At 41.0% G+C, this 14,182-nt stretch overlaps 2 protein-coding genes across 2 annotated transcripts; one reads left to right on the top strand and one right to left on the bottom strand.

Moving 5' to 3' along the window:
- The first annotated feature begins 2,836 nt into the window (after nt 1-2,836).
- On the top strand, nt 2,837-5,825 carry LOC128734260 (ATP-dependent RNA helicase ddx24). The gene is made up of 5 exons (XM_053828342.1): nt 2,837-3,070; nt 3,133-3,540; nt 3,600-4,204; nt 4,264-5,304; nt 5,648-5,825. The coding sequence occupies exons 1-5, from the start codon at nt 2,867-2,869 to the stop codon at nt 5,778-5,780; spliced, it is 2,391 nt and encodes a 796-aa protein (XP_053684317.1). The 5' UTR covers nt 2,837-2,866; the 3' UTR covers nt 5,781-5,825.
- A 14-nt stretch (nt 5,826-5,839) lies between these two features.
- Nucleotides 5,840-7,392, bottom strand: LOC128734261 (sister chromatid cohesion protein DCC1-like). The gene is made up of 4 exons (XM_053828343.1): nt 7,288-7,392; nt 7,145-7,226; nt 6,032-7,089; nt 5,840-5,973 (listed from the first exon to the last, which is right to left on the bottom strand). Exons 1-4 carry the CDS (start codon nt 7,302-7,304, stop codon nt 5,874-5,876), a joined length of 1,257 nt encoding a protein of 418 aa, XP_053684318.1. The 5' UTR covers nt 7,305-7,392; the 3' UTR covers nt 5,840-5,873.
- Nucleotides 7,393-14,182: the final 6,790 nt, after the last annotated feature.

Genomic DNA, 14,182 nt, shown 5'->3' with positions numbered 1-14,182 from the left:
GGTCTCATTTTTGCACTGTCAATAGGCCATATCGGGATAATATAGAACTCAGCATGAAGGAAGGGCGATGAGGGGCCTGAGAATAAACCCATGCTAAAGTCACTTTGACATCGAATGGCCTGATTCTACTAAGATTCGAACCCATGACCATTCGCTTGTCAAAGCAGACTCGGTAACCTTGCGGCTACAGAGCCCCCCATTTTCCCCTTGCAAAACTGTCAAGCGTACGTTAGCAAAGTTGCCAAAAGCATTGAAATTATTTTCCAAAAGTTGCGCCCACTATCCGCCATTAAGCACGCGAAAAAGTGGATAACGAGAACACTAGCGCCAATACTTGTCTATCCAGCTTTTTACGCGCTATAATGATGGCCGCTATCCAGCTTTTTACGCGCTATAATGGTGGACGCTATCCAGCTTTTTACGCGCTATAATGGTGGCCGCTATAAATTGTGTTCGTAATATGCGAACAATCTTTTTGACAACTCTGCATACATCAAATCTGGCACTCTTCTTTTGCAACACTACCGTGCTCTTTCTTTCGTTTACGTCAAAGAAGGAAAGCAAAACTGTGCGAAATGTAAACAAAACTATTGCCTTCCTTCTTTTGCGTAAACGAAAGAAAGAGCAACACTGCCGTACAGGAGAAGAGTGCCCAGTTTTGATGTATGCAGAGTTGTCAAAAAGATTGTTCACATATTACGAACACAATTTATAGCGTCCGCCATTATAGCGCGTAAAAAGCTGGATAAATTGTGTTCGTAATATGCGAACAATCTTTTTGACAACTCTGCATATATCAAATCTGGCACTTTTAACTTGCAACACTACCGTGCTCTTTCTTTCGTTTACGCCAAATAAGGAAAGCAAAAATGTGCGAAATGTAAACAAAACTATTGCTCTCCTTATTTTGCGTAAACGAAAGAAAGAGCAACACTGTCGTACAGGAGAAGAGTGCCCAGTTTTGATGTATGCAGAGTTGTCAAAAAGATTGTTCGCATATTACGAACACAATTTATAGCGTCCGCCATTATAGCGCGTAAAAAGCTGGATAGATTGTGTTCGTAATATGCGAACAATCTTTTTGACAACTCTGCATACATCAAATCTAGCGCGTAAAAAGCTGGATAGAGGTATTGCCCTTTGCATTGAAAGTTGGATTTTGAACACACTTGTTCAATCACACATTTTGTAGGTGAGAAAAGTTGCCAAAATTTCGTGGGAAAACCCCATGAATCTTGGTTGATTCCTATTTGAATTCTAATGCTTACGTAGAGTTGTTATCGACGCTAAGAATAATATAAAAATAGTTATTAAATACATAATTCCGCACATAATTCATAACTTGAACAAATATGCAGCATATATAAAATAAATGGAAAATTAAATACTATTTGCTTTTCCTACAACTGGTATTGGCGCCACTGCTAAATCAAATGTCAGCTCAGATGGGAGAGTTGTAATGATGGGAAATGCCGATCAAAATCTATAACGATTATTGATAAAGTTTTTTATCGTTAATAATTACTAACGATAATATGATAGTATAATCAAAAATACGTAAGAAATAGAACAAAAATGTTAAAAGATTGTTCGCATATTACGAACACATTTTATAGCGTCCGCCATTATAGCGCGTAAAAAGCTGGATATCCAGCTTTTTACGCGCTATCCAGCTTTTTACGCGCTATAATGATGGCCGCTATAAATTGTGTTCGTAATATTCGAACAATCTTTTTGACAACTCTGCATCCATCAAAACTGGGCACTCTTCTCATGTACGGCAGTGTTGCTCTTTCTTTCGTTTACGCAAAAGAAGAAGAGCAATAAGTTCTGTTTACATTTCGCACATTTTTGCTCTCCTTCTTTGACGTAAAGGAAAGAAAGAGCACGGTAGTGTTGCAAGAGAAAAGTGCCAGATTTGATGTATGCAGAGTTGTCAAAAAGATTGTTCGCATATTACGAACACAATTTATAGCGGCCATCATTATAGCGCGTAAAAAGCTGGATAATGGTGGACGCTATAAATTGTGTTCGTAATATGCGAACAATCTTTTTGACAACTCTGCATACATCAAATCTGGCACTTTTCTCTTGCAACACTACCGTGCTCTTTCTTTCGCTTACGCCAAATAAGGAAAGCAAAAATGTGCGAAATGTAAACAAAACTATTGCTCTCCTTATTTTGCGTAAACGAAAGAAAGAGCAACACTGTCGTACAGGAGAAGAGTGCCCAGTTTTGATGTATGCAGAGTTGTCAAAAAGATTGTTCGCATATTACGAACACAATTTATAGCGTCCGCCATTATAGCGCGTAAAAAGCTGGATCCAGCTTTTTACGCGCTATAATGGAGGACGCTATAAATTGTGTTCGTAATACGCGAACACTCTTTTTGACAACTCTGCATCCATCAAAACTGGGCACTCTTCTTCTGTACGGCAGTGTTGCTCTTTCTTTCGTTTACGTAAAAGAAGGAGAGCAATAGTTTTGTTTACATTTCGCACATTTTTGTTCTCCTTCTTTGGCGTAAACGAAAGAAAGAGCACGGTAGTGTAGCAAGAGAAGAGTGCCAGATTTGATGTATGCAGAGTTGTCAAAAAGATTGTTCGCATATCAAGAACACAGTTTATAGCGGCCACCATTAAAGCGCGTAAAAAGCTGGATGGATTCTGTTATTTTTCAAGCCCCCCACCGACACCGACATCGACAGACGTCTGTTTTGTATGACGCCTGAGGCATTTTTTTTAGGAAAATCTGGCATCTCTGGATATCGGTTAGCAGGGTTAGCAGACTTTAGCAGCCAGCTGTTCTGTATTCTGTTAGCACGTGTGGATGTTTTCTAAATAATTTATTGCAATTCAGGAAAAAATGGTACAAAAATCTCAAAAGTTTCGCAATAGATTTAAAAAAGCTGTTACGGCTGGACCAAAAACTCTTACTGATGCCTCATGGAAGCAGGTGAAACTCAGTGGCCCAGTTATATCCGACGATGGAGCTGATTTAGCCGGGTTGATTGGATTGGAAGTTTTAGAAGGCTACGATAGGAAACTAGTCAAAAGGGAAAAGAGAAAGGTAAATAATCTTGTTTTATTAGGGTTTATTTTATAAAATATTCATGAAAAACTAATTTGCAGAAGCTCACAAAAGATCCCATTTTGGGTGACGATGACGGTGAACCGGATTGGTCCGCAGAACGTAACACGAAACGTAAACGAATTGACTCAGATAGTGATAGTGACGTAGAAAATAAAAAGCGTCGAAAGAAGAAAAATAAAAAATCGGAACCAACCGAAGAACCCTTTTCTGAGGAAGATTCGGGGTTCGATGATAAACCTGAGAGAAAAACGAACATAATCCGTGCAAAGGAAATTAAAGAGAAATCAAGTGATTCGACACCGGGCAAATTTGTTTTATTGAGGGCGCCAGTAAATAAGCAAAAAGAGCGAAAAACGGAGTCTAAGAAGAGCAAGAATAAAGGAAAGGTTCAAACAATTTCCAAGGATGGGATCACAAATAAAAGAAACATAGCAACAGAGTATCATGTACGAGCTGGATTAGGAAATATCATGTAAATTTACTTATGCTTATTACAAATTTTCAGAAATGGACGGAGCTGGGTGTATCAGAGCCGATTGTTCAAGCACTTGCTGACAAGTGTTTTCGCAGTCCGACGGAGATTCAAACCCTATCTTTACCGGCTGCCATCATGGGTAAACGAGATTTGCTTGGTGCAGCAGAAACAGGAAGTGGTAAAACTTTGGCATTTGGAATACCTTTGCTAGAAGGAATCCTGAAACTAAAAGCGTCTAAAAAGGGTGAACCATTTTTAAAGCCTAATAATAAACACAAGTCCCATACTGAGAACAGTGAAGAACATGAACTAACGCCACCTCCTGAAGAAATGCTATACTATCCAGAACCGGTTGGTGTGGATGCTAAACTGGCTGAACACCCAGATATGACCAAACCCTTGTTCGCTTTGATATTGACACCGACGCGTGAGCTCGCGGTTCAAATTAACGATCACCTGAAAGCTGTTGCCAAGTACACAGATATTCGAATTGCAACCGTATTTGGAGGGTTGGCAGCCGTGAAGCAAGAGAGAATGCTGAAAAAGTGTCCGGAAATTGTGATTGCAACTCCAGGTCGTTTGTGGGAACTATTACAAAGCGGAAATTCGCATCTCAGTAAAGTTTGTGGAATCCGGTGAGTTTCCGTTTTATTTTGTTTTCCCTCTGTCATAATTATTTTTAATTTTTCGCTAGGTTTCTTGTTGTCGATGAAACGGATCGAATGCTTGAAAAAGGGCATTTTGACGAGTTAAAACAGTTACTGGAAATGATTAACCAAAACGAGGAAGCTAAACAGCGCAGGCGGAACTTTGTCTTTTCTGCCACGCTTACCTTCGATCATGATTTGCCCGAACACATAGCAGCGAAAGCTAAGAAGAACAGTAAATCGGGCATCTTTAAGGAAACACCTGGTCAGCGGTTGAACAATCTTGTTCAGGTAATTGGTATGACGAATCCAAAAGTAGTGGACATAACGCAGCAACACGGCACTGCCCATTCTCTCATCGAATCACGAATTGTGTGTAAAGCAGACCAAAAGGATTTCTATTTGTACTATTTCCTGAAGCGCCACCCAGGACGAACGTTAGTCTTTTGCAATTCAATCGATTGTGTCAAACGACTGGTTTCACTGCTCGGATACCTAAATTGCGATCCGCTTAGTCTGTTTGGATCGATGCAACAACGACAGCGATTGAAAAATTTGGAACGATTCACCCAGAATCCGGCGGCTCTCCTGATTGCAACGGATGTCGCAGCCCGTGGTCTGGATATTCCGAATGTCGATCATGTAATTCACTATCAGGTGCCCAAAACAACTGAAAACTATGTTCATCGTTCGGGAAGAACGGCTCGTGCCTCTAAGGAAGGTATCACAGTCTTATTTATCGGCGCTGATGAAGTGAAGGACTATGTCAAGCTCAATCAATCCCTTGGTAGAACGGAAGACTTGCCAATGTATCCGACATCAGAAAGAATGATGAAGCAGATCAGGCAGCGGGTCAGCCTGGCGAGGGACATTGAACGGATGGATCTGCATCAAAGGAGGAACAACGAGAGCCGAAATTGGGAGGATAAAGTGGCAAAAGAGTTTATGAGTGATTCCGATTTGGACAGCGAACAGGAAGAAGAACTCAAACTGTCAAAAGGTAGAGAAAAGCGGCAAATGAAGGCTCGGCGGCTTGAGTTGAGTCGTCTGCTTGCCACACCAATCATAATGGATCGGGTAGAAATGAAGTGAGTACCACAGAAATATATGTTCAAGTACTAGAAGTTAGTCGATTTCCACATTTGGTATACCAGCTGGTAGAATAGGCATAATCTTTAAAAGTATAGACTCCCACGCGAAAATTATTAGCGCGGTTATTTTCTGCGTTTACCACACATGTTTGCAATTTAGCAATTTGAATCATCAATTTTTTGTTATTGCCTCCCCACTGCACCCCTCCTTGCTTGACAAGCATATTTTCAATGTATTTAGTAAGTACAGGATAATAATTACTAAAAAACGAATTTGCGTAGGACTCGTAAAATGGCTGCCAGGTGCAATACTTCATAAAAATATTTTGTCTATTTTCAGGTTTCCTACTTTAGACTCAGTTGACCTTCCTGCAGAAAAAGAACAGTCAGCTATAAAGCTGGTCAGGCAGGTGGTACAGGAGAACATCGAGTTTAAAAAGCAAAGAAACAAGAAAAGGAAAAGGAATAACTAATTCAGTTTCTGTTGATTATTAGAAATACATATATTATAAATTAAGATAATCTTTTGTATTAGAAGTAAAAAAATGATATACATTTTCATTGCTCTAATGCTTTGATACATAAATCCGCACCCCGTTAACAACTAATGAGCGCGTGTGTTTAGCCAGAATTGATGTGACCCCTAAAGTTGGCGTTGTGAAACATCTACAATTAATAAGATACATCTTACTATGCAGCATTCAGAATTATAGTAATTACTTACTCTATATATGGCTCAATCTGCTCCAAATTCCAGCGCTCCTTTGTCCTAAAAAGCATGGTAAGTCGAACCAAAAGATTGGTTGGCAAATCAGCTTCGTTCAAACATCGTACGCATGGAACCGTTCCTTCGCGATCAATGATACCGATTCCGCGAAGGTACTTTTCATCAATCTTAAAACCTTCCGGTAACGTTTGCTCCCAATTGCTAAGGAAATCGTCAATGCGAAACTTCAATCCTTGTTGCAAAATATTTTCCGCGAATAGTGCACAGACCAGATCCTCTCGATAGCGAAACCGATCCGGCACACGTTCACTTGCTTCCACGTATACATCAAAGATGCTGTCAACTACCTCGTACGGAACGATTCCATCTAAAGCATCTATTGTAGCAGCCTTATCAATTTCATCCAGTTGCCACGAATTTTCGCCTATTAAAGCCAACATGAGCGTCAGAACGCGATATTCGTATTCGCTGTGTAGCATTCTTATTCTATCGTCAATTTGAATTGCTCTATACTTTTTCAAACCTTCCTGAAATTCTTCTCGGCTGCACTGCACCGTATCTAGCAGCTGATTAAATCTAAAGAGCAGTGAACGATCAACGAGATGCTCGTTCTCAGGTCCAGCATACCGAGTTAAACGAAGCAGATCGATTATCTTACGATACTTTGGCTTCACCTGACGGCATTCGAAGTAGTCGTGGAAGATCTTCACTACATCTTTGCGCTCAATCTGATCAATGCTGTCAACTGATTCATCTGCTTCTTCAGTGCTACTGTCTAAAGATGTATTCACGCCGCCCTTAGGACTCTTGAGAGGTGACCGACTGGTAGCTTGTGCCTGTTTCAGACAAGGAACCAATAGTAAACTGTTGGAAATTTCGGCCTCTTTAACATCATACGTACGCGATTCGGTGCAAATTACCACTTTTTCATTGAGAGCGCCCTTGAATGAAACCGATTTTCCTTCGGAGATTTGCTGAAGAATATGATCATCTACTTCTAGTAGTTTGAGATTCGCCATTTCTGGGTGAGCAACAGTATCAGGATAGTATATAGCCTGGAAAATGTAGCGTTTTTTGAAATGAAATGTTTTCTTTTGGGTTGTTACATACTTGAGCCATATTGGTAAGATTATTGTGGTCAACTTTGGCATATTTTATAATGTTGTGGACGTCTTCGACGGAACGTTCATAACTGTAATGCAAATCGATTTGTCGTTCATATGTCTTATTATAATAGAAATGCATATACTTACTCCTGACTAAATATCATTATCTCAGATTTTAAATTATGCAAAATATAGCACGATTATCCTGGTTATAACGACGATAATATTAAAAATCAGCACATCAATAACAAAATATTAAACTATTCAAGAGCAACATTTCAATAGGGCCCAAGTGCAAAATGTAAAAAAACTGGTTTTTTGGTTATAACTATAGCATTTATAAATATCTATAATAATATAGAACATCATAATTATTAGAAAACTATAAATGCCTGAAAAAGCAAATTTAAAAAAAGCCTCATAAGAAAACTGGCAACCAAGTTTTCATTTTGTGATTCGGCCCTTTTGTTCGAAAAAGCCTTTATGCAGTTTGTAAATTGATTTGCGTTCGGCCGTCTTGTCCATTTTGTTTTTTTGTAATACGACGCTTCCACCAAGCACTAAACCTATAGGATTGTGTATTTAGCGTATTTAGGTCTCGAACTAAGATTATGTACAATCATTTGGTAAGTATTTCTTGTTAAATAAACGCAATAAACTGATTCATGCTTTTATAGTATATGAAAAGGCAATTGAATGATTTGGCGATTCATGTAAATTCCTTCCGGCGAAATGCTATGCTCGTATTCGAGAATCAAGTTTCGCTATGGCTATGGCTTAACAATGCCGATAAGCACAAGAACGTGTATAGAACGAATACGAAGCAATATCTGAAGATTTATGTTCGGCTGCTCACAGGAAGCGATCGCTGTTTGATGCCAGAAGCAATGTACTGATCTAGTTGACCGTCGAAAATAATGTTAGATTTATCAACCCAATGCGCTATTTATTTCTGAAGATTGATATCTATCGACTTCAGTGTATGAGAATATCGTTGCCAGGAGTAGTTGGCGGCGAACATCTTTTGTCGTACGCCGAACCCGGTGATCGGTATGAAGACAACGGGAGTGTTTGTTTTCATTTCTAGGAACAAAGGAGTTGAAATTCTCTAGGGACGTTAGGACGCTATTGATGATACCAACGGCTCTATTATATGACTGATTGACATGTTTCACGGAATACCACCACATACGTCTACCGGTGAGTACTGATTTACAGTCTGCGCTTTTTTTTAAATTGATATCAATGTGCTTTCACAGGGAAGCTGCACAAATATAAATATAGGATTTTTAGACCCAGGTTCACATTTTATCTTCACGCAAAGCATTGATGGACGGAACTTGTGGAATGCCGATACCATGTAAAAAATTTGCGTTATTGATGGTAACCAACTGAGCCCGATTCAATTCAATCAACTACGGTTAGAAAAAAAAACGTTTCTGAAAAGTCAACCGAATTATTGTTTGTTAGTCGTCTTATATGTATATATATATATATTACAGTTAATTACAACTTTAACTTTATTAACATAAAGATTGGTTTCAAATTCCAAACTTTATACGTTAGAAAAGCTTTTATTCGATGTCAAGCCGAACATAATTGATCTGAATATGAAATGATGAATAATTTTAAAAAGTTATCAACGGATGTTTCGAGCAAAATGATTACAATCGTAAATTACGGTACCGCCTTGGCTTTCTTATGGCTTGAAGATGGCAAACTGGCGACTTAAATGAAAAATTTCATATCGAGATTGAAATATTAAAATTGGCTCCCTGTACTGGAGTCATCTGCGAGATATAACACACCTTGCACCGTTAGATACAATACATTGGATTAGGTGCAGCGTATCTCTTATGTGATGGTTATCGAGAGAAAGAGCGTTTGACAGCCGAGCAGAGAATCGGCAGTTTACGGATAGACACGCGAGGGATCAGATCGGTACAAATGGCGACGAGAATAAAAATGGTTCTCGTTCAGTAAAGTTCAGTGAAAACAGGTCAAGTAATTCAACATGGAATGTAAATTACTGGTACGGATCAGTACGAGCTTTTGCTTTCGTATAGGAAAGCTTGGTTTCTGTTCGAAGTGGTCTGCTGCGACGCACTTCGTGTTTGATTTCAGCTTCAGTTGAAGTTGATGTTGATATTTTTTTTTGTTCTTTCGACAAGCATTTGTTCAGGCGTTTCGGCTGCGGCCTGCTTGCCTGTTGGAGATGGAGTGCACTTGTAGTGTTTTTGTTTTTTTGAGGTGGGTTGGTGCCAGTCCAACCACCGAATGAACAGGCATTTTCGGAAGAGTGAACAAACATCGTCGAGTGCAAGTGCATCCCAGATTCCCAGAGCGAAACTAAGTTCAGCAGGAGTGGAAAAAGAAACAAACGTTTTGACAGCCGCTTGTTTGGAACTAGTGCGAACCTTGGTTGGACCTTGCCAAAAATAAAAACGGTATTAGATTTTCCCGTGTGGTGTTGAGGTGTATGGATTGTCCGGATGTAAATGAGGTAATCCTGTGGAGTGTCTAATTTTTGAGTGGTGTGATATATGGGCAGCATATACCTAAATTAGATGGTGCAAGAACTGATAATGAAATAGTTTATGTGAGTAATACGTTTAGTCATGGCCAGTGTATGTGGGTAGTACATACAGGTAAGGCATGTGGGTAGCACATGGCCGGTGTATGTGGGTAGCACATACAGGTAAGGCATGTGGGTAGCACATGGCCGGTGTATGTGGGTAGCACATACAGGTAAGGCATGTGGGTAGCACATGGCCAGTGTATGTGGGTAGCACATACAGGTAAGGCATATAGGTAGCACATGGCCGTTGTATGTGGGTAGCACATACAGATAAGGCATGTGGGTAGCACATGGCCGGTGTATGTGGGTAGCACATACAGGTAAGGCATGTGGGTAGCACATGGCCGTTGTATGTGGGTAGCACATACAGGTAAGGCATGTGGGTAGCACATACAGGTAAGGCCTGTGGGTAGCACATGGCCGGTGTATGTGTGTAGCACATACAGATAAGGCATGTGGGGAGCACATGGCCGGTGTATGTGGGTAGCACATACAGATAAGGCATGTGGGGAGCACATGGCCGGTTTATGTGAGTAGCACATACGGGTAAGGCATGTGGTGACCACATGACTGATCTTTGTGGGAAGCACATACGGATAAGCTATCGTAGGGTTCATGTCAATGTAGATATTGGAGGAGCACATACCGAATTACCGATGCGTATGTGCTACGGATAAGCCACCGTAGGGTTGCTTCATGTCAATGTAGAAAGACATTGGAGGATGGTTGATGTTTGCGTAGCACTGCATTTGTGAGAAGCGCATACAGATAAACTACCGTGTGGTTGTAGAACGACATGTGGAAAATAAAGAGATTTATTTATACCAATTTGCGAACGTCAGTAGTTGACCTTTCGGACCAGGTCATGGCGCCCGATGGTTGGATTAAGTGGAGACGCGTTTAGGAATATTGTTTGAGTTTGAGCTGGAACGCAGAAAAGGAGGATGGTGGAAGATCCTCCCGGAATGGTGGAGATTGGTTTTAGGACGTATCGATTTGCAAGATCAGTATGAGAAGTAGGTTCACTACTAGCACTGACGAACTGACATGACACTTAGAAGAAAATCCTTTAAAAAAACCATCGTCCTGCACATTTTGCTTGCACACCAGCACCCTCTGTTATGCATGTTGCGGAGTAGCTTGCATTTGCAGGGTTTTATGCTGTAGGGTTTTGTACATTTGAATGGTTTTATACTGAAAACTCAAAGCAACACTCGCGCGCCGCGGTGTGGCCATGTTGCGAAACATGCTTTTTTGAAAAATGAGTGGTTTTTGATTGGACGATGGAATTATCACGAGTGTCTCGTCTGTTTGTCTGAGTAAAGATTGAAGCGGGAGCCACTGAGTGGACGAGTACGCTTTAATCACCTTTTAGGTTAATAATTGTTATGCCCCAAAAACGGGCAAGCGAAGGACACTTGAACAGCATTGGACCAGACAAGAATGAACTGTTTGACGATTTTGATAACCGGTTACGAGAACAAGTTTGTTGACTAGAATGATGCTGGGTTAGATCGGATTGATTGTGGAATCAGGCGATTTCGGGTCCTGAGCCGGATACGTCTGCTTCATTTCCAACGGAATCGGAAGTTTAACTAGGGATGTACATTGATCTATTAGATAGAGTCAATAGGATCGCAGCAACTGGCACTGCACTCTAACAGCTGGCTGCGAAGTCTGTCGTATAAAAACAGAAGGTCAAGTTTCGATAACGGAATGTAGCACCTAGGCTTTGCTTTGTATATTGATCTTTTCGTCTCGTAGACGTGGAATGGCAGATATAAAGGGGGTTTGCTCGGAAGGTCATAGAGATGGTCAGGGACGCGACCGGTTGGGTGTCCACGACTGGTGTCTGTTCGAAGGGGTGATTCAGGGCTCGGGTTTTTGCGTTTATCTAAGAGCTGCGAATGAACTGGTACTCTTGTCTTTAGACAAAGCGAGGAGGGAAATGTGCGTAAACCGAGAAAGATGGTCGAAAATCGAAATTGTCGAATCATCCATCAAAGACTCCCAACAAACATTTTATTTGAACTGTAGATTATTCAACCGGTATATAGCCAATGTTAAGGAATCAAGCGCTTAATAAGCAATTATACAGCATAAATGTTTGTTGGGCTGTAAATCTCTTGTCTACTTATTCGAGCGAGTGTGATCGGGGCACTTCGGTCGATTAGAAAGGTGAATGCTGCATCTCCAGAGTTTTCATTTTGAGATACGCCATACACCGTGAAGACGCGGACTGGTTTTCGACACTGTTCATTTGAAGGCGATTCGTGAGGCGGTGTCATCGTGTGATTGAACTAATGTTCCGGGTTAGTACAGGATGATGATTAAAGAGCGGCTTTCCCAATACAAGTAAATAATTCTAAGAGGCGATCGAGTCGTCCAGCTTCGCAACTGAGAGTCACACATATAGCACATTTGTCACCAAGGGGTGGCTGTTACAAGACACATAAAGATCGAGATTGTGGTTTTCTGGTTAGACGACTCAATCGAGAAGGTCCTAAAAATGTAAAGAATATGGAATTGATGTCAAAACCTGATCCACCATACCCTGTGACGCGAGTATTATCAGCACTGGCAGTGTATTTTATTGAAGGTTTACCTATCGACTACTCGATGTTAGTTGTGGTTTACTGTGCAACCCGATATACCATGCTTTAACCAATGAAACATCCTACATGTTTAATGGTAATGGTGGCATTTCCACACCATGGAGCTCAGGAAGTTCTGATTCCTACAGTATCCATTTTAACCTGACAGCACCGTACTGTCCGTACTATACACCGAATGTTTCATGAAGGGGCTGTAGAGGTAACTCCTTAGGCAAGGAGCGAAAAAAGCTGCACGCAAGTGCAAGAAATGCAAAAGATGGTAACTTTTATGTTGGCGACACGGTATTAATGCGAAGCTTAGAGCTGGGATCAACACAACCAAACTTTCAAGGGAAAGAGTTGGAAGTTGCCAGTATGCAGGCTAGTGAGATTGCTGCCAACTCAATGGAACCTAGGAGGGAGTATGCATGGAATGGAACGCACGCCAAAAGGTTTGTTCCGAACATGCTACGTGGTACAGATGTTCGACTTTAAAGCAACTGGCGAATCACTGCTGGCTCCCCAGCGCTGACATGGCCGAGGATCGAAAGGGGACAGATTTAGAGCCAGAGTTCGCTCATGTTCAAGGAGTTTCTGCAGGAAACGTAAATCGCCCCGAAGACGGCGGAGCGCTCCGGGAAAATATAAAGATTGCGAACTGAATCAATAATTACTTTCTTTGTGCAATAACAATACTATGGAGAATGCCCTTCAAGTATATAGTATCGAATGTTATCGAAGACTGAGTACAGTTCTTAATTTGGGGAGGGATGTACTGGAGTCATCTGCGAGATATAACACACCTTGCACCGTTAGATACAATACATTGGATTAGGTGCAGCGTATCTCTTATGTGATGGTTATCGAGAGAAAGAGCGTTTGACAGCCGAGCAGAGAATCGGCAGTTTACGGATAGACACGCGAGGGATCAGATCGGTACACTCCCAAAGCCTGAGCCGACTGGAGCTTTACTAGGGGAAAATGCGCGATCTCCACCAGTTTGTCTTTAGATTTTTCTCTACCGTGGACTTGGGAATCGAAGCTGAGCAAAATATTTTCTAGGTGTCCAGGTCAACCCTTTTACATGGATTATGCGACTGAAAACTAATACCAGAATTGTGTCCTGGAGAGCATTTAGTTCCTATGATCTTTTTCAATTCTTCTGGCCCGGTTAATAAAATTTTTCGAATCAGTTGGCAATAGTTATGACGAAATTCTCTGTGACCGACATATAGAGATGGGTTCTACCCCAAAACCCCGTTTAAGTTTCAGTGCCAGCAATACTTTCGGGATTTGCTTTCAGATCTTCAATCGCAACACCGAACGAATTGACACAGCTGGATCTGGATAATTTTTGTCAAACACTAACCGCCAGCCGTTAATGGTTTTTGTGATAGCTAGTTTAGATTGATTCTTTGACGTAAATCGGCACTACTTAACGGGTGAACTTCAGCCTAGGCTTCGAAAATCTGCATAATAGTCATAAGATTTATAGATCAAAGCACAACTTTTTCATTGAACTGCCATAATTGGAGTCCTGACCAAAAGCTTTTAATAATGAATGGTTCAAACCGTGCACAGCCGGATAGTGTTCGACATCGGAACGAAAAATGAAGTTCGGGTTCCTGTCCGATAAAAAATTCTTTAGTCCGATCTCATTCCAGCCTGATTTGGCTCTGTTCTGGAACCGTACAGGAAGGGAACAGAGCTAAATCGGACCGGAATGAGATCTGACTAAAAAGTTTGTGCCGAATTTTAACCGGCACTTTAATTTTCGTTCCGATGTCGAACACTACAGCCGGATGACTCTTAATCGGCAGCTGACGTCTAATTGTGTCCATGTGTCAAGTTACCGTCTCTGCCACCTCTT

Source organism: Sabethes cyaneus, chromosome 2 (genome assembly GCF_943734655.1).
Source record: "Sabethes cyaneus chromosome 2, idSabCyanKW18_F2, whole genome shotgun sequence".
NCBI lineage: Eukaryota > Metazoa > Arthropoda > Insecta > Diptera > Culicidae > Sabethes > Sabethes cyaneus.
The sequence above is the reverse complement of the archived record's forward strand: the minus strand, read 5'-3'. Positions and strand labels throughout refer to the sequence as shown.